Source organism: Canis lupus, chromosome 6 (assembly GCF_048164855.1).
Source record: "Canis lupus baileyi chromosome 6, mCanLup2.hap1, whole genome shotgun sequence".
Classification (NCBI taxonomy): Eukaryota; Metazoa; Chordata; class Mammalia; order Carnivora; family Canidae; genus Canis; species Canis lupus.
In genome coordinates this window covers 48,677,770-48,700,662 of record NC_132843.1, presented here as the reverse complement: position 1 = coordinate 48,700,662, position 22,893 = coordinate 48,677,770, and the positions used below count along the sequence as shown (strand labels likewise).

Sequence of the window (22,893 nt, the reverse complement as noted above, 5' to 3'; positions counted from 1 at the left end):
AGATTTAATATTTATTATGTCACTAAACTATCCAAATCCAAAATATTTCCATATTCTCCGCAGTGATCACATTCCATCACCCACACCACCTAAAAATACCCTGCTTTCCATCACTCAGTAGAACCACAAAGGCTATTAGGAGGCAGTAAAATCCCTAGATAGCTTCTCTTTCCTACATCTTCACTCTCTTCTGATCAATTAGGTTCGTGGAGGCTGGAGGTGGGAAATAAAGGAAATAAAATTTAGGCCACAAATCCTTATCTTAATCCCACAAATAGCACTGGCAAGCAACAACTGGTGAGGGAAAAGCTCAACTGTGGAAGGCTTTCCTGCTCTGAACGCAGGTTAATTATTATCCAAAATCCATCATTGAATTATTACTCATAAAATGTCTACTTCTCAGCAAAAACATCACAGATGATAGTCCTATTCTATCTCAGGGCAACTGTCAGTATTTATGTAACTGAGAGGAAAATCGGTCGGCATTTGATTCAGACAGATTAAATTCGTATTTATAGTAGATAATATCCCTTAGTCCAGAAAGGTACTTTCAAATAATCTAATACATAGACGACCTTCCATTTTGGAATTTTTCAGCAATGGCAAGACATATCTCCTGGTCTCTGCCTCCCATTGAAACCCCTAATTTAGAAATCTGAGGGCTTAAAGGCTTCTGTGATGATCTACTTGCAAACATCCCCCACTTTTCTCATGGGCCTTTCTCTTATCAGTTATAAATATTCTTCACCAGCACCCTAAACCTAGAAAGACCAAGATAAGAAAGGTTCAAAAGTGCCAATGTTTTTTTTTTAATTTATTTTTTTATTGGTGTTCAATTTACTAACATACAGAATAACCCCCAGTGCCCGTCACCCATTCACTCCCACCCCCCGCCCTCCTCCCCTTCCACCACCCCTAGTTCGTTTCCCAGAGTTAGGAGTCTTTACGTTCTGTCTCCCTTTCTGATATTTCCCACACATTTCTTCTCCCTTCCCTTATATTCCCTTTCACTATTGTTTATATTCCCCAAATGAATGAGAACATATAATGTTTGTCCTTCTCCGACTGACTTACTTCACTCAGCATAATACCCTCCAGTTCCATCCACGTTGAAGCAAATGGTGGGTATTTGTCATTTCTAATAGCTGAGTAATATTCCATTGTATACATAGACCACATCTTCTTTATCCACTCATCTTTCGATGGACACCGAGGCTCCTTCCACAGTTTGGCTATCGTGGCCATTGCTGCTATAAACATCGGGGTGCAGGTGTCCCGGCGTTTCATTGCATTTGTATCTTTGGGGTAAATCCCCCACAGTGCAATTGCTGGGTCGTAGGGCAGGTATATTTTTAACTGTTTGAGGAACCTCCACACAGTTTTCCAGAGTGGCTGCACCGGTTTGGCGCCTGCCTTTGGCCCAGGGCGTGATCCTGGAGACCCAGGATCGAATCCCACATCGGGCTCCCGGTGCATGGAGCCTGCTTCTCCCTCTGCCTGTGTCTCTGCCTCTCTCTCTCTCTCTCTCTCTCTCTCTCTGTGACTATCATAAATAAATAAAAATTAAAAAAAAAAAAAGGGATCCCTGGGTGGCGCAGCGGTTTGGTTATTTTTTTATAATGGAGTTCAAGGCCACTATCCATAGCCTGTCCTTGACACCCAAGGTTAACCAGATTGGAAAATCCTAAAGAGACAAAAGCACTGAGTTAATGCAAAAAATGTCAGCCAACTCCACCCCTAAGACTAAGAACGGAACGGGCTCGATTCCTTCCAAAGAAGCAGTAAGTCCCTCTCCTTTCTTATGGGTATGTGTACTCTCATGGAACAGACGGACTTCACGAATAGCTTTCAAAGGCAAGGTCTAGATAAAGTCAATCAGCATAGGTGATTGTCCTACTAGGGTGACATCTCCCATGGCACCTTTTTGCAGGAAAGGCCAGTGGACCCCTCTTGCTCTTCAAGAACAGAGCAGTTGGTCGCCAAGGACTAACCTTTTGCCACACCACATACACAGCAACATACTGAACCTCATGGCACATATGTGACCAAGTTTAAAAGCACCCTTCCAAGAGCCTGTGCCTAACAGGTACCCAAACAAGGCTGGAATCTGCTATCTTCTCCAAAAGGCATCATTTTTTCTTTTACAACTAAACTAAGCATGATCACAAGGAAAACTTACCTTCACTCTGAGGTCTGTTTTGAAAAGAAGAAATTAAAAGAAGCAACTGGAAAGACTGTGAGTACATGGAAGATGAAGAGAAGAGATGAACACAGGACAAAGGAGAGGGTGGGCAGAGACGAGGACGTGAGGTGAGGGCACAGGTGTGGTGGACATGCAGATTAGCTATCTCCAAAAACATGTTCCTCCCACTAAGGTAGCAAACAAGGAAAACATTTTTTATTTTTTCTTCTGGCACCTGGAGCATAAATGATTGCTGCAGTAATATCAGGAATTATTGGTCATTTTGAGCATTCTTGCTAGTGAGAAGTCAGCATTCCAGCCAATTTGAGAAACTGGCCCCAAGGTGCCCTAGATATTTTGTTTTTCAAATGCAGGAATGTCAGCTGCTGGACAAAAAGTGATGTATACTGTCTAGTGGGCAGCATGCTGGCCAGACACCAAATTTGGAATGTGTCTCCCCGTACTTTTGGTTCCAGCTCAGCCATCCTCTACAGCCAGTGCCACACCCTGGAACGAGGACTCTGCCCAGAACACAGCAAGAATGCAAGCAGTATTTGGGCTTCATTAACCCAAAACAAAACTGAGTTCTAAGCCTTCACCTCTACAAATGTTTCTAGAAGCTAGCCTAAAGCCAAGGCAAGTTAGAGATAGGTGGGTCTCTTCTTAAAGAAGTTGATTACTTCTAATTCCATTCTAGTTAAGGCTTATCTGAAGGGAGCCTAGAAAGCCCCAAAATTAAATGTGGCTGGGCTGCATATAATGAGCTTTTAAATAAGGTGTTCTCAAATACATAAAATGGCATAACCACTCTAACTTTAATCACATCCTTATTTAAAAAAAAAAACACAGCATGATGAGTTGAAAAATTGATAAGGCACATATTTTGTCCATATGGATTTTTAACTTGTACCTACAACATCAAATGAAGCCTACAGAGACCCTTCACTTTTAAAATTCTTTTAGTGAAGTATAATTAACTTGCAATGTTATATTAGTTTCAGGTGTACAACATACAGATACAATTCTATATTGGAATTGTGCTCACCACAGTAAGTGTCATCACCATTTATCACCATACAATATTATTACAATATTATTGACTATATTCCCTATGCCATACTCTTCATCTCTATTTTATAACTGGGAGTTTGTATCTCTTAATCCCATTTATCTAGTTCATCCATCTTTCCACCTGAGATCCCTCACATGAAGCCAAGAAGCTTCATGTGAAATATGAATATCCCAGACTTACCTGCAGGTGCCAACCTTGACCGTGAGGCAGCATTACTATTGACCACAGCCTGCACCACAGTGGCACTCACTCTGCTTGGAGCATGATCATTTTACACACTGTACATTTTTCCCCTAACATCACTACAGAATTCTCCATGGAAAAGAGACCTTTGAAATTTTTCTATCATTTGGAGAAATCCTATAACCTGTATGAGGATAATCATACTAGGGAGAGGGACACTTGACAAACACAAGAAAGGCATGCATCTCAGCTCTTTTCTGTGCATTCCACTTTGCTAACCATTCACTACTTCCTCTCTCTCACAGGAACATTACTATGCGTCATTCATAACCTATCCAGACAAAATGGAAACAGCACATGCATATCTTAGGTGCGTGTAAATCACCAGAATCCTTACAGTAAACAGGAGATGTCCTGTGGGGGGAGGGGAAATGGTGAGAACACTATGAATGTTTCCAGCCTAGAGCCTACTTCCAAGAACCACGCTGCAATAGTGTAGCAGAAGTAGAAAACTGGCATGAATTGATAAGACAGCAATTAATCCACTCTCTCCACTGTTACTGAGCAATGTGCTGTTGGTACCGAAGTTCTTTTCTAAACATGATTGACTCCATGATTGATAAGCATTTGTAATGGAGTGCTTCTTCCTTTAAGCAGCTGGAGCAGATGAAATATCCTAGCAACATATAGTAGTCTACACCACTCTCCAACTATTTTGCTGTTCTTCATATTAATATTTGGCCTCTACTGAAAATACATTAAATGTAAAGCCCATTGAACACAGAAGACACAAGAAATGGGTAAAATGGTCAAATGAAACCATGATGTCGGACTGTATGTCTCCACACAGACAGATGTGTGTCTCATTACATGAATTATCTAGTATTTATACATGATTATTTGTATCAAAAACACAAAATACATAAGCATAGGGAATAAAAGGAATAGACAGGCAATCCATAGTTATGAATTGGGAGTATGAATTACTGAATGGAGTTATTTTTTCTACTAACGATTTATCAGAGAAATAATTTCTAAAAATAAATTGTGTCAACTTAAACAAAGAGCTAATAAAAAGATGACAGAATAAGTAGCACAAGCAATTCCAAGTTTAACCAACAAAATTATGTTTAAAAAATGAGGTATTATACTCTCATCCTGAAGCAATACTGTCAACTTATAAGTAGCACTAGCAGCAATCTGGTGCCTTACAACACCTTATAGAATAAATTCAAAATTAGCAATAAGAAGCTCAGGTATACTATATAACCTAATAACTATTTCTAAAACCCCTAGCCTCATTTTTTTCATTTATTCTCATAATAATTGACTAAATGAGACACGCGGATACATGTCACACTGTTCATTTCTAATCAAGATAAGCATTAGGTGTCCAATCAACGTAGCCTTAATCTTCTGTAAGGAACCAGAAAAATATAGTATGACTGAATAAAAGCAGCTAACTATTGTAATTTTACATCCAAAAGTCCAGCTCTTCACAGGTACACACCTATAAGATAGAATTTACAACTGCCACCTCTTGCATATTAAAATAGTAAAAGCATACCAAACAATAAAAACATTAAAACTTATTTAAAAAACACATAACTGCCCTCCAAATAGCTCTTCTCAGAACAAACTCTATACAGAATGGGCAAATATCCAGTTATTTCAATTCATGTAGGAATACGATAGTAACAATTTAGGCACAAGTGGATTATGCTCTTAATTTATCCAGTTCAGATGCTTTAGATCTAAAATAGGCAACTAATCTCCAATTTTTATTTCCTATCATACTGTTTTGTCCCAGACACATAAAACTGCATTCACAGGTATACAACCTAGTACTGTCTGTAAGGCTAGAGAAAAAAATTGCTAACATTGTGTCAGGATGTTCATGAACCTTCACAGTAAAGCAATAACAATATTCCCTCAAACACATATTCATCACCACCTCTAAGTGATTTTGGCCCACATAGCAGGAGAGTTTAGATTTAGTACAGGTGAAGGTAGCATATAGCTTTACAATTGTATTCATGAAAGAACATATACAAACTTATCCTGAACTCCTCAATGAGCTCATACTAATTAAACCTTTAACAATTTTCTTGATTCCAAGGTATGATTTCCTTTTTGTCACTGCTAACATTTACACTGAAATCTTGCCCAATAAGTACTACAGATAATACACCAAAAAAAATAATAATCCCAGCATAAAATGCAATAGAAACGATTGGTACAGAAGTTAAAGAATATCGCTTCCTTTATCTTAGTAACATGGTTGGTTGTGACCAGAATGAAGTTACCTAAGCAACCACTCTAAAGCACACACAATATTCAAATGCACCTTTATTATGGTGGCTCAGTGTCTAGAAGTTTGTTGCTGATAGCATGTATAAAACTGTCAGATGAGTTTCTGGGAAAAAAAAACTGAGTATAAAAGTTTATTTAATGGTCATATGCCACTAGGACTTAAATACCCATAAACAAAATCATAAAAATAAAATGACCCAAAGTAAAAAATAACTTAGGCTAAGACAAAAAAAAAAAAAGAAAGAAAAATGACAGTTGTTTAGTCACAAGTAAAATCTTTAAACCAACCATAGATTCACAAGCACATCCCCTCTTGTTGCAGAACAGCAAAGTGGTCTTTTCATTTCTAAAATGTTACACATTTACATAATCCTTACAACCCAAATGCTGGGGGGGGGGGTTATGAAAAAGCTTCTAAAAACTATTATGGATGCATAAAATCACACATTTAACAAAATATGTGGGATGCCCAAAGTTGCTGATACTGCTGATCGCAGCTTAATCTGTGTGAAATCAGCAGGGAAAGAAGAGGGCAGAGTAAGGCTGGCCTCATGTACTTCACTGGGTCTCTACACAGTAGGGAATACCAGATTATCTTCAAGTATTGTGTGCTATACTTGTGCTGTATTTGGTAATTTGGGAAATCTATGAGGCCACAAAGTAGATACATACACTAGACGGGGGGGAGGGGGGGGGCAACAAAACCCAAGCCAAAAGTTTCCCTCTCTCCAAGAAAGTGAAGAAATTCTTACCTTTCTGTACACCAGCATGTTGGGCGATTCATCTGCCACCCCGTTGCTGGTCTGCCCGTAATTATTCCCCTGGGCCATGTCACCCCACACTTGGTGCGCTCTCAAATACTGGGATTAGTGGTCTGCGCTGCAAAGGGTGCAAAGGGTTAGGGAGACTTCAGTGAAATGCAAACGGCAGTGCTCAAGAGGGGTGACTTGAAGCCTCTTCAGAATCCACAGCACCCACCCCACATGGAGCATACTTACATGTCAGGGCTAGCTGGAGGAAGTGGCACAGAAAGTGTTTGTTTGTTTGGTTTTTTGTTTGTTTTTTTTTTTAAATCTGAATTTACACCTACAGTACCCTCAGGAAGTTGTAAGAAATGACAATCTTTTAGTTAGAATAGTCGTTTGGCAATGGTTTTAACTGACTTTGATCTTCTGGATACTCATTTGAAAAAGTGTCTGATGCTCACCTAAACAAAAAGAAAAAGAAAGAAAAAAAAGAAAGAAAGAAAACCCCCACGGTCACCATGTCTGCGCTAGAGTTCTCTTGTTTCCCAACACTTGCATCTCGACTTGATGGTGTTTTCCCGAAAGGGCGGAAAGGCAGCAGCAGCCTGTGGCCGACGCGGGCTCCCAGGTATCTGGCCGTTCCCCCACGGGCAGCGAGCGCCTCAGGCAGGCCCACTCCGCGCGGAGGGTGTGTGTGTGTGTGTGTGTGTGTGTGTGTGTGTGTGTGTGTGTGTGTGTGTGTCCCACACGGAGCCCGAGGAGCCTTGCCCACTTCCACCTGCCGGCGCTGCCCGGCCCCAGCCCCGGCCCCGCTCCCGCTCTCCACTCCACTTGGGAAGTCAGGACGGTCCCCGCCCAGGAGGCACCGGGCTCCGTCCCGGCCGCAGGCAGTCACCTGGGTCGCCGTGGGGAGCCGCAGCCTGCCTGCAGGAACCTCGCGGCCACCGGCCCGAGGGGGGAAAACCAGGGAGCCCCAGCTCCCGCCGCCCCGCTCTCCCGGCCGCACAGATGGCAGCAGGTTCAGCACCGCGGACCGGGGCGAGCGCGGCGCCCGCAGCCCGCAGCCCGCAGCCCGCAGCCCGGCCGGGGCGCGCGGGGCTCCCGGGGCGGGCGCGCGGCGGGGGCGCCGAGGGAGGGTGGGTGCGGGGCGCGCGGGGCGGCGGGGCGCGCGGGGCGGCGCTGCCTCCCCCCTCCCGCCGCCCGGATTTACCTCCTCGGCCAAGGTCACGGCCCCGCGGCGTCTGCCCTCCGGGGCGGGCTGGGAGCCGGCGCTGTCAGCTGGCGGCGAGCGGAGCAGCGAGAGGGGGCAGCCTCATCACACTCGGCGGATGCGGAACCGCGCCGCCCGGGCGACCGCCGCCGCCGCCGCCGCCGCCACCGCCGCCGCCGCCGCCGCCGCCACCACCGTGCACGGGCGGCCCCGGCAGCCCGCCGCTCGCGCCCGCTCCCCCCCGCGCCCCGCCGCCCGGCCGGCAGCTCCCTCCGCCGCTCTGCTCCGGGCGCGGGGACCCGCCGGGCGCGCGCGGGAGCCGAGACGCCGGCCCGTGCGCGCGCCTGGGAGGCGGGAGGCGGGAGGCGGGAGGAGGGCGGTCACGTGGGCCCGGCGGCCGGAGGTGCGGGCTCGCAGGCGCGGGGCTGTGCGCGTCCGCCCCGCCCGGGCCCCTGGGGGCACTCGCCGCGGGGCCGGCGGAGTCGGCGCGGCGGGCGGCGGCCGGAAGGGCAGGGCGGGCGGGCGGATGGAGGGATGCAGGGATGGAGGGATGGAGGCACGGAGGGATGCAGGGAGCCCCGCGCCGCCGGAGCGCTTCATCACGTGCCTGCTGGCGCCGCCGACAGTGCGAGGGCAGCAGATGATTGATGATCGCCGGGCTTAACTGACCGGAAGACAGAGATCCCGGAGAGTCCCGGGAGGGACGAAAATGGCCAGGACCAGTGGAGCCACCCAGCCTGTTGCCTGCGGCGTTCACAGCTTCCTCCCAAGTTTAAGACACGGGACGCGCTGCGCGGGCAGGCTGCGGGCTGGAGCTGGAGACCTCAGCACCTGTGACACCGAAGGGCCGTCCCCAGTGCGCGCCGCCTCCCGGGAGGGCGGCGCTGCGGGGACCCACCTGCCCGCGCCGCCCTCCCCCTGTCGCGGGTCTCCAAGAAGGCCTGGGGTGCTGATCCCAAGGAATTGTTCTTCAGGTCCATGTCACTGATTCCTCTGTAAGGATTACAACGACGTGAAGGGAAAAAATCGCTGTTGGCCCAATTATGGTAAAGAAACTTGGGTCTCTGGCTTTCTGGGGCAGGTTTGGGAAGCTATAAATATCTGAAAATCCCTTTCCTCAGCTGTGCCAGGTGTGGAGGAGAGACAGCAGATAAGCGAGGCAGCCCCTTCCGAACCCCCTACACCTAAACAGAATAGAAGGTACCCCTGGCAGGGACAGCTGCTCAGAGCACACCCAGCGCCGCAGGGTCCAATGCGTTTTTCCCCAGGTCCACCCAGGCAGGAAGGTTTCACCCAAGGACCAGAGTTATCTAACGTATCCTCTGTTCTGAATACTACAGGGCAAAGGATACCATCCCAAATTGCTTTACACACACCCTAGTCTGACCCATGCCCCACTCCCCCCCCCCCCCACCACCACCACCAGTTCCCAAAATCTCTACAATGTGTACTCTGGAAAGTATGCTGTTTTTCATAAAAATTCCCATTTAAAAAAATTCTTCTCTACTCTTTCCTTAATATTCATGCTGTAGCCAGGACCTACCTCTTCCCCTTTGCTCAGTCTACTTCTGGGAAGTTGACATGAATGGAATTAATAAATTTGGGAGGATTACTGGACATGCTAACTCATCCTGACCATTTTTCCTCTTAAGGGGAAACTGCCTGAAGGAAGCAGGTTTTCTCCTTTGCATCACTAGAAAAGGTTCTAACCCCCCATGCTCAGCACTGATGGATCTTTCCCACGAATGAGCAAACTAACTGAATAGAGAGGCAACTGTATATATTTTATACATGGGGTGTAAAATACACCCCAGCTGCATGGGACGACCCCATCCATCTATCCATCGTATAGATATGATATGTGTATGTATATCTACATATATATAATCTTGCATAAGGTATCTATATGTAGATATAGCCATGTATAAAATCTCCCTTGACACACTTTCCACTTATTCTTGCTCTAGTTTTTGGCTTTCTTTGGCACCAAGAACTTCCTCTCCTCTTATTTTGTCTTGAGCTCATTCTATTCTGGCAACAACCTCCATGTTACTAAACCAATAGTGAATTCTCAATTATCATATCAAATGACTTTTCAGCAAAAGTTAATGTTCATCTCTTTCATATTCTCAAAAACCTTCTACATTTGGCTGCCAGGACACCAACGTCTATTATTTCTCCTCTGCATTACTGGTTGCTATTTCTCAGTTACTCTTTAGCTTTCTCATCCCTAAATTTTGGAGTGCCTCAGAGCTCAGTCTTTGGGCCTCTTCTCCTCAACTTACACGTACTCCCTAAGTAAGCTAAATCATACTCCTACCTTTAAATGCTACCTAAATACTAATAACTTTCAAATGTATACTCTAGTGTAGGTCTGTGCTCTGAAATCCAGACACCTACCTAATTAACATCTCTACTTGGATATCTCATTGGTGTCTGAGTCACCTTCATAACAAAAAGGATAATATCAGTTTAAGATTTTATTTTTATTTATTTGAAAGAGAGCAAGAGCGAAAAAGAGAGAGCAGGAGCAAGGGGAAGGGCAGAGGGAGAAGCAGACTCACCCTGAGCAGGGGGCTGATGAAGGGCAGGTCCCAGGACCCTGGGACCATGACCTGAGCCGAAGGCAGATGCTTAACCAGCTGAGCCACCCAGGCTCCCCGGATATTGTCTGTTTAGCTCATTGTCATGTATCCCAAGCATAGTAAGGTTTCTCGCCCACAGTAGATGCATGTTAACTAAATGAATCAATGTACCTAATGGCAATAATCTGACACATAATTTTTATATTTGGTAATACATAGTTTACATTATTATTTCATTTAACCCCCTAAAATCCTGGTTGTAATTGTTATCTCTTATACATCAATACACCAACAAGGGAGGGGAAGTTGAGAGGTTAAGTAAACTGCCCCCATTCCACCCACACAACCCCTAAGTGGCTGTGATGGTTTGTACTGTGGCAACTTAATTAGCTGGAACTACATTTCCCAGGATCCACCTCCCTGTATTAAAGTGAGGAGAGGAATTTGTGCAAGACTGGGAAAGCAGAGTGAGACGGTACCTATTCCTCTCTGAAGGTCTTTGCAGTTTGTGTGTTGGCACGTGCTGAGTCCCAGAAGTCTCTAGCATGTCTTTGTTCTCCCTCACTTCATGTTCAGATGTTCCAAATTCTTTACCCTCCTGAGGGCAGCACCACACACTTCACAAAAACCTGAATGTGGACCTGCAGGGGCAGTAGCCTCACAAAGACCACAGCTTGCCATCGACTTTTCTGCCAGCTCCCCTGTATAGTCCCCCTCCATGGCTCCTCAGCTTCCCCAGTAAGCCCATCCACTTGCCTAAGACCCCGGGGAGGTGGAGCGGTTAGTAGAGTCTTTTCTCAGATCTTTCAATTCCTTCTTCTAGAAAATAACTTCCCCAGCTTCCCTCACAATTATGTAGGGTCTTGTTCCAATAATACACCTCATACTCCATTGTATTCATAGTGCTTCTACTTCTCTGACTGAATGGCTGGCAGAGATCAAATCCAAGTCTTCCAGTCCTTTTCACTATTCCGTGAGAAATCCAAGTTAGAGATACAAAAACCTTAAAGCCAATGTCACATGAAAGTGAAATACTGAACAACAAAAGTATCAAAGGGGTTGACATTCCAATCAGGCTCTTCAAGGACTAATAGGAGGTCTACATGGAAGATGACAAAGGGAGGAGTTTCTAGTAAGGCCCAAAGACCAATTCTGAAGCCCATTAAGACAATTACCATCATAAGACAACCATTTCTTGAAGTCCCACTATCTTTAAACACATTCAGATATTCTTACCATTTCTGACAAAATTTACCCCACAAGCAACTAAAGTTCAAGTTAGGAAACTTGACCTGGATTGTATGCCTTCTGAATATCAGAGTCTACACTCAAACACACTGCTGTGTGACTCCAAAGTCCTACTGAAAAACATGGGGTGTAAAATGCTTCTAGCAACAGAATGAATTTTTAAAAATCTGAGGATCTCCCATGAAGATTCTTGTCATTCTATTTATTATCTGTCTCATCTCTCCTCTCACCTGTCTTTCCTCCACAGCCCTAATGCAAACCTTTCTTTCTGGGCATTAATGATTCAAGGCAGTTTATGGCTACTTATGGTTGCAAGGCAAATATGGAGGAAGATTCGAGGAATAGCATAGTTCACCATTTCTTCCTTTGTTACGGTTAAGCTTTATTTGACAACTCATCGTTTGTTTATTGTGCATTGGGACCAAAATTATGTTCATCACCTTAATGTTCCTAGGACTCACATTTTTTCCATATATAACCTGAGGGAATTAGACTAGATCATCTCTCAAAACCCAATTGGATCTTAGAACATAAGATTTAAATATGTTCTCTTTTGTACTTTCCTCCTACATAATGTCCCTTTATGTTATAAACAGCAAACAGCATGGATATTGTGGGGTGTTTTGCTGTTTCTTTTCTTTCCAAAACCATGTAAATATGTGGTCCTCAGCTATCATCATTCAAAAGCATTTTTTTAACCATTTTCCTTATGGATCTTATGTTTTGTGATATTTCTGTCAAACAAACTAAATTGTGGAATGTAATAATGCATCTATTTTTCTATGCCACATAGAACTTCTGAGTACTAGACAAAAGCCCTTTTACTTCACTAGGTAAATATAATTCCACCCCAAATAATGATATTTAAGGATTTTGTTGTTATTGTTTTGTTTGTTTGTTTTTAGCTTCAGCAATCTTATCTTGGAAAAAAGGAGAATTTGACTTATATTTTTGAAATATTGGACATAGTTGTAGTAGTTTGCTAAGACTGTTGTAACAAAGTATCACAAACCAAGAGGCTTAAACAGAAATATATTGTCTCATGGTTCTAGAGACTAGAAGTCCAAAACCAAGGTGCAGGCAGAGTTGGTTTCTTCTGAGGACTCTGAAGGAAAGATTTGTTCCAGGCCACTATCCTTGGCTTGTACATGCCTGCCTCTTCCTATGTCTCTTCACATTGCCTTCTGTGTTTTTCTGTGTCCAAATTTCTCCTTTGTATAAGAATACCAGCCATATTGGATTTGGGCCCACCCTGCTGACCTCATTGTAACCTCATTACCTCTCTAAAGACCCCATCTCCAGACAAGGTCACCCCATGAGGTATAGGGGGTTAGAACTCCAAAGTTATCTTTTCTGAGGGTGACACAATATAACCCATAACAACAGCATTTATTTTTGCAAATATTTATGGAGCTCTAGGATTTATGAAGTGTGAATTACCTCCTTCCTCCTTCCATTAAACAGACACTTTTTCATGTTGTACATGAAAAAGTCTTCTCATATATGTTATATAACATGTACACATGGAGTATATATATGAAGAATATAAATATAATAGGTGACTTTTGCCCTCAAGAAGTTTCCAGTCTAGTTCAGAGGATAAAATTTCTCTTTCTCAGTTTACACGCAGTCCAATCCACAAATCCATTTAGCTCTACCTGCAAACTATGTCCAGAATTCTCACCACCTCCTCTGCTCCCACCCTGGTTTAAGCCAAGATTAATCTCTCCTGGGTGAAGATAATGACTCAACTGCTCTCTCTGCTCCCATCCTTTCCCATCTACATCTATTCCCAACATAGTAGCCAGTGATCACTTTAAAATGAAGTCATGTCACTTCTCCATGTAAAATCCTCCAATGACACCGGATGCCACTCAAAGTATCTTCAAAAAGCTTGTGAGACTCTCATGATCTGACATGATGTTACCTCTTCTGACCTCAATGTATGCTACTCTCCTTACTCATTCTATTTCAGTCACAGTGCCCTCTTTGATTGTTTAAATATTTCAGGCATGAAACTGCCACAGGATATTTTCTCTGGCTATTCCTCCTGCTCCTCCCTTTTTTTCTTCAAATATTTACTCAAATGGCACCCTGTCCGTGAAGCCTATTCTACATGCCTTAACTAAGATTATGTAGTCTCCTGGGCACCTGGGTGTTTCAATCAGTTAAGCATCCAACTCTTGGTTTCAGCTCAGGTCATGATTTTAGGGTCGTGAGATCAAGCCCCAAGTCCATGCTCAGTATGGACCTGCTTAAGATTCTCTCTCTCTCTTTCTCTTTCTCTCTCTCCCACTCCCTTTGCCCCCCAACTCACACTTTCTCTATCTCTCTTAAAAAAAAAAGTCTATGTACTCTCCTTGCACTCCCCTTTCTCATTACACTGTTTTATTTGCTTTCCAAAGCATCTATCACCTTTTAGCATACTGTAATATTTTATTGATTGTGTTTGTGTCTGTCTCCCCCTGAAAGAAATTAAGTTCTGTGAGGTCATGGATTTTTCCTCTCCCATTCACTGCTGTATTCCCAGGGTCTAGAACAGGATATGGCAAACAGTTGGCACCCAATAATTATTTGCTGATTTATTGTGGATAAATCCATGAACATGATTCTGTTGAAAGACTGGATGGACAGAAGAATCCAGTTAACAGCTTTAATGAAAGTGAATAAGCATCAGGTTTCACTGTGGATTGAAATGATCCACCTTTCAGACCTGTTTCCTGTGTGTTATGAAGGGGGAGAATTATTCCTTTCCCCACCACACACCCACTTTACAGAAGAATGGTTAAGAATTAATTAAATGGTAATGTGGAAAAGGCATTTTGAATTTCTAGGAGAAAGCATTTTATTAATTTGAGGTTTTTATTACATGAAAGAATTGTAAGTGACACAGGAGCATGCAGAAAGAGGAGAACAATGTTGAAGGGATTACACTGTTCACAATATGGCACTGGCGTTTTAAGAGATAATTGATTTGAGACTGATATAAGCAGAGTGAAAAAAGAAAAGTGGTTTGAGAAATCTTACCCCAAGGACAGGTTTTTAAAAAATGCCTTCTTTGCTGTAGTCAATTATTTATAGCACAATACCCTTATTAATGAATTGCTCTCCACTTTTACCATGCTTTTGTCCATTTTATGACCATTTTCCTGCTAATTAGAGCTTCCATAGCAATGTCAGAGGGCTAAAGAAGAAGAGTACAAACCAAAATGTGTCCTTATCAGGAGATGATACCTCTCTCCTTTCTGTTGAAATGTTTAAACTCTGATCTAGATTACTTCCAGAATGACACCATTTTTAAATGTTATATATTTTTCGGTTAATTGGAAAATTAGCTGAGCATGTACTATGAGTGGGACACCATGTACTAATTGGAAAGAAACACGATACATGTTGAGTTTGTTACTGCACTTTCATTTTTGGAATGGTGGACTAGAAGTAGAAACAGCATCAGGACATCTGAGTGTTAGCCCCGACTCCACTACTTAAAAGCTAAATCACATTGGGCAAGTGACTTGACCATCCCAAGCTCCAGTTTCCTTAATTACAAAACTATCATTTGCTTTCTCTTACTCTACTGTGAAAATCTTTTTATTCCAGGGCAAACGAAGTATTTGGAAAGACAGCCTGGTAGTGATCATATTGACCACATCAGAAGAAGCAGTCGCCTTGAAATAGACCATCACTTCTGCTGCTTTGACACCAGGGGTGGCTATAGTTACAGTAATTGAAAACAGTCCACCCAACAGGCAGCGTATGGTATCTAGAATGTAATGAAAACCAAGTGACAGGATCAGAATGCACAACAAGAGATCAAACTTAGTACCTCTGCAGGATGGCTAAGCATGGCAAGAACAGGCCACATCTGGAGCTTTCATTAGGCAGCAGGGCTGGTGTTGGGATGCCTGGGAGCACAGCATCCCCAGCCAGATGAGGGCCACTATGGTCATGACCCCAGAAGGTGGGAAAACACAGAGCAACTCATTTCCTATGTGGTTTCTAACCACTTATCTGGGAACAGTCTTCAAATTGGAAATGATAGAAGACATGATTAGAATAATAAATAATAAAAGTGGGAGGGATAATCCTCAAATAATAAACACAGAAACCAGACTTCGATGAAGTGAACTTTCTTTCTCAAGGTTTATACAGCTCAGCAGAGTTAGAGCCAGAACTTAAATCCAGTCTTACATTCCAAATCTTATGCTTCTCACATTATGTGATGTTGCCTCTAAAAGGCAACCAGGACTCTGGGAAAGGAGGAAGGGTACTTGATTGTTGTAAAAAGTTTGCCTCCAGAGTCAGAGCAGTTCCAGTCATTTGCCCTGGGGGAATTTGGAAGTGAAATTCTCAGGAACTTCTAAAGTGTGGTAGAGAAGAGATAACAGCAAAATAGAGCCCACTTGCCTGAAATAAGGGAGAAAATGGATATCTAAATCAAATTGGTACACAGACCCTATCCATAGGAAAGTTCTATCATAGAATTCAATAAATGTTTATTAAGTCCCCATAATACCAGGCACTATGTTAGTCTCTGGTAATGAACAGACCTTCCCAAGACAGAGTCCAGTAGAAGGGACAAATGGGTCACTCACTGTAGTGTGATATGTTCAGTGCATGTGCATACAAAGTGTTAAGAAAGCACACAGATGAGAGTCAAGGACATTTTATCAGTCTCTAAAACTGATGGGAATCTTCCAGATGGACAAAGAGGAGAAATAGCACAGAAGCACTTCAAGTGGGTGAAAGAACATGTGCTAAATTATAGAAACATGAGTAAGGAGGAATGTTTGATGAACAGCAGATTGTTCACTATGGCTGGTTTCAAAGAGAGGGAATGCCTTTGATAGAGACGAAGTTGGTATATAAATTGGAGACAGATTGTGAAGAACCTACAGCTCATGCTGGGAAGATTGAGCTTTAAGCAATCAAAAAGTAGATGAGTTTTGAAAACTTTAAGAGAAAAGTGGTGATCACAAAGAGTCAATGAGAGCCCGCCAAGCACATGTCACACAGATTAGCTTCATGTCCTCTGTAAGTATGGTCTCCTGACTGGTGAATTTGGGCTATATGACAAAAATATATGGTATGCAACAGTTCTTCTGTGATAACTTTGTAAACGTGATGGTAAAATCAGTTTAACAGTTTGTTGAACTCATAACAGACTAAATAAGATCAGCAACAAGAGCACTGATTAACTGACCAAGACACACCCAGAAGGAGAACTTTGTGGGAAAGATTGAGAATTCTGACCTTAGAATTTCTCTCTTCTGACTGGGCATATGTATAGTCACTGTATGACAGGTATAAATAACTCACTTATCAGGTTTGTAAGTGGCACAAAGCTATGAGGAATAGCTAATGCACTGGATAATGGCAGTGGGACCCAAAGAGATCAAGGCAGACTAGAATGATGGGCTGAACCACATAAAAGGGAAAATCACATGGAGAAATAGTAAGCCTCATATCCAGATGGAAGAGAGCTGGATTAGCACTAAATACAGGATGGACAAGGCGTGACTGAACATCATTTCAAATGAAAAAGACACAAGGTTTTTGTTTGTTTTGGTTGTACTTGAAAGCAAACTCAACATTGTTCAAAAAGAGCACGCATCTGCCCCCCAAAAAGCTACTCTAATGACTGGAAGAAAGAGACATTTTATTGGTGAAAAAAGGGACTTGAATGATTTGGGATAATTATCTGAAAACATTAAAGGACCTTCAGGTGGAGAAAGAATCAAACAATCTTTCAAGCCCCAGAGGACAAACTTCAATCTAATGGGTAGAAGTCTCAGGCTGATAGATTTCATTTCAACAGCAGGAAATAGTTTCTAACAGTAAAGTTGTTTGGCCTTAAGAAGGAGGTCAGTCTCACATCCTTGGAAGCATCTGAGGGCACCTGGTTGACTCCAGTCTGCAAGAGCTAGTTGCTACATTGAGAATGCTGGTCTAGGCGACCTCCCTGTGGTCTGACTACAAGATGAGATGGCATAGAAGGAAGTGATTTGAAAACTGAACACTACCATTTCCTTAGGACGATGTAAAGTGATTTTGATCTAAACTGAGACAAGAATGACATGAGATCTTTAAAATGATTGCTGAGTGATGCCAATAACACAGTCTCTCTTTGAGTTCATTTTGGGCTTCAGCGGTGTCAGGGAAGACCTCACGTGAGAAAGGATACTTACTTAGCTGTGAACATTGGGTAGATGGAAAGGGAACATAGTGGCTGCTGCTCAAGTATGACCATGACGGAGGCTGCATACGCAGGAACACTTACTACCTATCTTCATTTGGTTGGTCTGCACCACATGATTGTTTTAAATGCACCTGCCGGTCAGATGCTTAGAGGTCCTCAGGAGATGCTGATTTTATCCTGCTCAGAGCAAGAGGGCACCTGCTCACCTGAAGCCAAGCCTCACTTGTAATTCCCTGATTCTCCATCATTTCTTTTATATATTGCCTGGAACTTCCAGCTAGCCAAGCATTAGCATTACTGAATTTTTATAAATCTACCTTGTGTAGGGATCCCTGGGTGGCGCAGCGGTTTGGCGCCTGCCTTTGGCCCAGGGCCGGATCCGGGAGACCCTGGATCGATTCCCACGTCGGGCTCCCGGTGCATGGAGCCTGCTTCTCCCTCTGCCTGTGTCTCTGCCTCTCTCTCTCTCTCTCTCTCTCTCTCTCTGTGTGTGACTATCATAAATAAATAAAAATTTTAAAAAAATTAAAAAAAATAAAAATAAATCTACCTTGTGTTAAGAAGAAATAGTGAAAGAAAATAAAAAGAAGGAATGGAAAGCCTTACTTAAATTACAAAATACACTTCTATAATTGATTTTTAAAAATACATTCAGGAACTTGACCCTAAGTTAGTTTGCTATGTCCAACTTTGAATATCATAAGAAGGCAAGTCTGATGAGAAGAATAACACTGTAATTCAAAGACTGTAAAGCAACCTAAGGTAAAGAGCTTGGCACCTGAATTAAGATTCTCTGCATGCTGTGTAGTTTTCTCTCATACTACATTAGTCGTCTTCTCTTCAGCTTTCAATCTACTTGGCACAGGGTAGTGTTCTACAATCTCCTTAAATATTAGACCCTTTTATTTCTTATCATGGGTTATTCCATGGATAATTGTTCAAGGTATGAAAATCCATATTACTTACCTTTGATTAATAGAGCTCATTAACTAGATACCTGGAAAACAAAGCTGTTTTTTTTTTTTTTTTTTTTCAAGATTCCCAGGGTAACCAGTGGGCCCCTGAGCAGCAGGCCAAGCCCCTGGGTCCATCTCTTTCAGTCCCCTCAGACTTCTAAACACATGTCACTGAGCCTCCCAAATACCTCAACTCTTAAATCTAACATCTATCTATTTCCTGATTGGCAAAAAAGTTTTGAGTTTTGTTTTTGTTCAGATGTCTGAGCTCTGCATGTTGAGAAAGAGGTGACCACTTGAGGGAGCAGCAGAAGGAATGCTAGAATGTGCAACCCTGCCCCTCGCAAGGGCTATGGCACTCCAGGCCTGCAGACTGATCTGGTCTAAGGAGCTTCCTCTCTTTTCAGACCCATAGGTGAGTTTACATTCAAGTCACCCATGTAAACTAAACACCCAAACCTCCATCCCAAAGAAGCATAAGTTGGACTCAAAGACAGCTGACGCAATTCTTACCTGACCAAGGACAGAACAGTCTTGCTAGGAGTCCCTTAGGAGAAGACCCAAAGTTCTCAACTCAACCACTGCAGGTAGAGGGAAGCTGAGCAGCCACCAAAAGAACTCCTGAATATTCCCCAATATCTGCCCCAGATATAGCAGTATTTTTCCAACTCACTCAATCCTTTATTCATTAAGCATCTACCCTATGCCTGAGAAGTTTCTGAATGAATGCCAGAGCCCAAGTTGTTGCAGAATTCTTTAGACCCAAAACAGGAACCAGAGAGCCACTCAAGTGCCCCACAGGGCATCTCTTCCTGGCTCACCTTTGCTGCCCTGGCTACTTCCTCTATCCTATGCTGAATTCATCCAGTTCAATGGTTTTAAATGCCGATATGCTGATGACACTCCAATTTACACAGCCAGTCTTGATTTCTCCTACCTCAGAGCTCTAAACACATTTCCAACTATTTACTTGACATCTTCACTGCGACACTTAATTCCTATTAAAGAGATTCAAGAAAGAACTAGTTTCCCAACCTACATCCCCAGTTTTTCTTTTCCCAGAATTCCCCATATGAGTAAGTAGGGCAGTCTTTTCCCAGCTACACACACACACACACACACACACAAAATCTAAAAATGATTCAATTAAGTCATAATCCTTCTTTTTTCTGCACTTACAAGTTCTGTCAATATAGATCAAAATAAATATCATGTCAAGATAATTCAATTTTCCCACTTTGCCTGCCACTTCCTCATTTAAGACATTAGTATCTCCTACATAAACTACTTAAGTAGCCTCCTGACTGGCTGTTTTATCAGCATTCTCCAGATAAAACCAGAGTGGTATATCTAAAATATGTAATATATCATGATGATGTTCAGCAGCTTAAATCTTTCAATAGCTTCTCAATTCCCTTAGAATAAACTCTAAACCTCTCCCTCTAATTTACAAGTCATCTGACCCCTCATAACCTCTCCGAGTTCATCTTAACATTCATTCCCTTCCGCTCAAAACTCAAGAGGTTATCATCTCTGTATCTTTTTATTGCATATTTTAACATCTCTTATTCTTTTTTTTTTAAGATGTATCTCTTTATTTTTGAGAGAAGGAGAGAGAGGAGAGAGTGCGTGCACACCAGTACAAACAGGAGAAGGGGCAGAAGGAGGAGAGAGAATCTTCAAGCTGACTCCCTACTTAATGTGGAGCCCCACCTGGAGCTTATCCCAGGACCCTGAAATCATGACCTAAGCCAAAATCAAGAGCCACCACTTAACCAATTGAACTTCTCTTATACTTGAAAGGCTTAAATATGATAAAAGTTAAAAGCATCCATTTTCTTAAGCATTATTTTTCATTACTATCACTCTGATTAGTAAACCAAAAATTTGGAAACACTTTTCCACTAACTGGAGAATTCTTTAGACCAAGGATAATAGTGGCAACTTCATACCAACACATTTGTGGGATTTGGCGGAGAACAGAGAAACCAGTTTGAAAGATGATTTTTGTCCTGCAGCAGATTTCCTAATCTATTTTCCTAATTCTTTAAGCTTATGAATAATTTATTGAACAGTCTGAATCTGCTAGAAACAATTTTTTTAAACCTCTACTCTGCCTTCAACTGTTCTATGACAAATCTCCCATTTTTTTCCCCTTAGTGAAATCACAGGCAGACCCAAAGCCTTGGTTTAAAACTTTGTAATCGGGATCCCTGGGTGGCACAGTGGTTTAGCGCCTGCCTTTGGCCCAGGGCGCGATCCTGGAGACCTGGGATGGAATTCCACGTCGGGCCCGGTGCATGGAGCCTGCTTCTCCCTCTGCCTATGTCTCTGCCTCTCTCTCTCTCTATGTGTGTGACTATCATAAATAAATAAAAATTTTAAAAAAAGATTAAAAAAAAAAAACTTTGTAATCACATTGAATTTAACACTCACTTCCTCCTAGCCCACACTGATTTAGACCTGAGGGACCAGGAGTGATGGGATTGGGCTTCTCTTGTATACCCCTCCTCTCCTTGCTCAGAGTCACTCTCCCTCCTAGTGTGCTAGGAATCAACATCGCTACAGTCCTCTCATAAGCAACGGTTGCTGGTTCTTTGTGGCTGTCTGTGTAGTGAGTGCTCAGATGGTGGCTTTTCTGTGGGGCCCATGGTGTGTGTCTTGTGCAAGGCCCTTTTGGAAGGGGTCTCTGACCCGTCGAGTTCCCTGATGTAGGAAATTCATTCTTGCTTGAATTACTCCCATAAGGTCCCACCTTGGTGGTCTATTCCAGAACTGCCCAGTAGTAAGTTTCCCTTACCTGTGGCCATCCCTTTTAAGTGACATGTTTGCAAGAATGCTCAGTCCTGGCTACTTTTGTCATGTCTACTGACTGCTCTATGAGAAATCCGCATATCCTTATCTCACTCTTCAAATTCTGAGAATTCAAACTGCTGCTGCTTCTCCACTTTCCACCTGCCACTTCTCTCCAATTCTCTTTTCCCCCTGTTCCCATAGGCATGGAAGCAGGCCACCACTTACTCTGCAACCATGCACCTAGAAGTAAGATGTTACTTCCATCCATTATTTGGTGTTGGGGGTGGAAAATCCCCAGAACTTCCCAAATAGTTCAATATTCTTTCTTTTTATTACTGGTGTATAATTGGAACACAATATCCTATTAGTTTTCAGCCATTCAATATTTTTACACATTATGAAATGATCCCCATGAGAAACCTAGTTATCATCTATCAGCACACAAAGTCATCACAATGTTATTGACTATGTGCTCTACGCTGTACACCACATCCCCATGACTTATTTATTTTATAGTTGAAAGTTTATACCTCTTAGTCCCCTTCACCTATTTTAACCACTCCTACAACCCATTCCCTTCTGGTAACCAACAGTTTGTTTCCTATGTTTACAGGTTTGCTTTTGTTTTGTTTTGTTTATTCATGTTTTATTTTTTAGATTCCATATATAAGTGAGATTATGTGGTATTTGTTTTACTCCGTCTATGTCATTTAGCATAATACCATCCAGGTCCATCCATGTTAGTACAAATGCAAGATCTCATTCTTTTTTTATGGCTGATTAATATTCCATTGCATATATATACCACATCTTCTTTATCCACTCATTAGTGGATGGACACTTGGGCTGCTTCCATATCTTGGCTATTATAAACATTACTGAAATGAACACAGGAATGTACATATCTCTTCAAACTGGTGTTTTTGTTTTCTTTGCAAAATACCCAAAAGCGGTGTTGCTCAGCCATATGGTATTTCTATTTTTAATCTTTTGAGGAACATCTATACAGTTTTCCATAGTGATTGCATCAATTTAAATTCCTGCCAACAGTGTATGAGGGTTCATTTTTCTCTATATATTCACCAACACCTGTTATTTTTTGTCTTTTTGATAATAGCCAATCTGACATGTGTGAGGTGATATCTCATTATCATTTTGATTTGCATTTCCTTAACGATCAGTGATGTTTAGCATCCTTTAACATGAAAAGATGCTTTTCACAGTCCGTGGGCTGTCTTCTTTGGAAAAATGTCTATTCAAATCTTTTATCTACTCTATAATGTCTTTTGTATTTTTGATATTTAGTTGTATACGTTCTTCACATATCTTGGATATTAACTCTTTATTGGATGTATGCAAATATCTTCTCCTATTTACTAGGTCGCCTTTTTGATTTGTTGATG

The 22,893-nt window shown here is 42.5% G+C and overlaps 1 protein-coding gene across 7 annotated transcripts in view; it reads right to left on the bottom strand.

Annotated features, from left to right (window-relative positions):
• RGS7 (regulator of G protein signaling 7) overlaps nt 1-22,893 on the bottom strand; it is a 580,824-nt gene that overhangs the window by 487,961 nt on the left and 69,970 nt on the right. For 4 of the 7 annotated variants that reach the window (XM_072830418.1, XM_072830416.1, XM_072830417.1 and 1 more), the window contains exons 1-2: nt 7,707-7,866; nt 6,503-6,629 (exon numbers count right to left, since the gene is read on the bottom strand). In XM_072830418.1, the coding sequence (XP_072686519.1) occupies nt 6,503-6,580 (78 nt within the window). In that variant the 5' untranslated portion in view covers nt 6,581-6,629; nt 7,707-7,866. Of the gene's footprint in view, nt 1-6,502; nt 6,630-6,748; nt 6,923-7,706; nt 7,867-22,893 lie in introns of those variants that run through there. The other 3 variants (XM_072830415.1, XM_072830414.1, XM_072830419.1) reach the window with 3 other exon arrangements.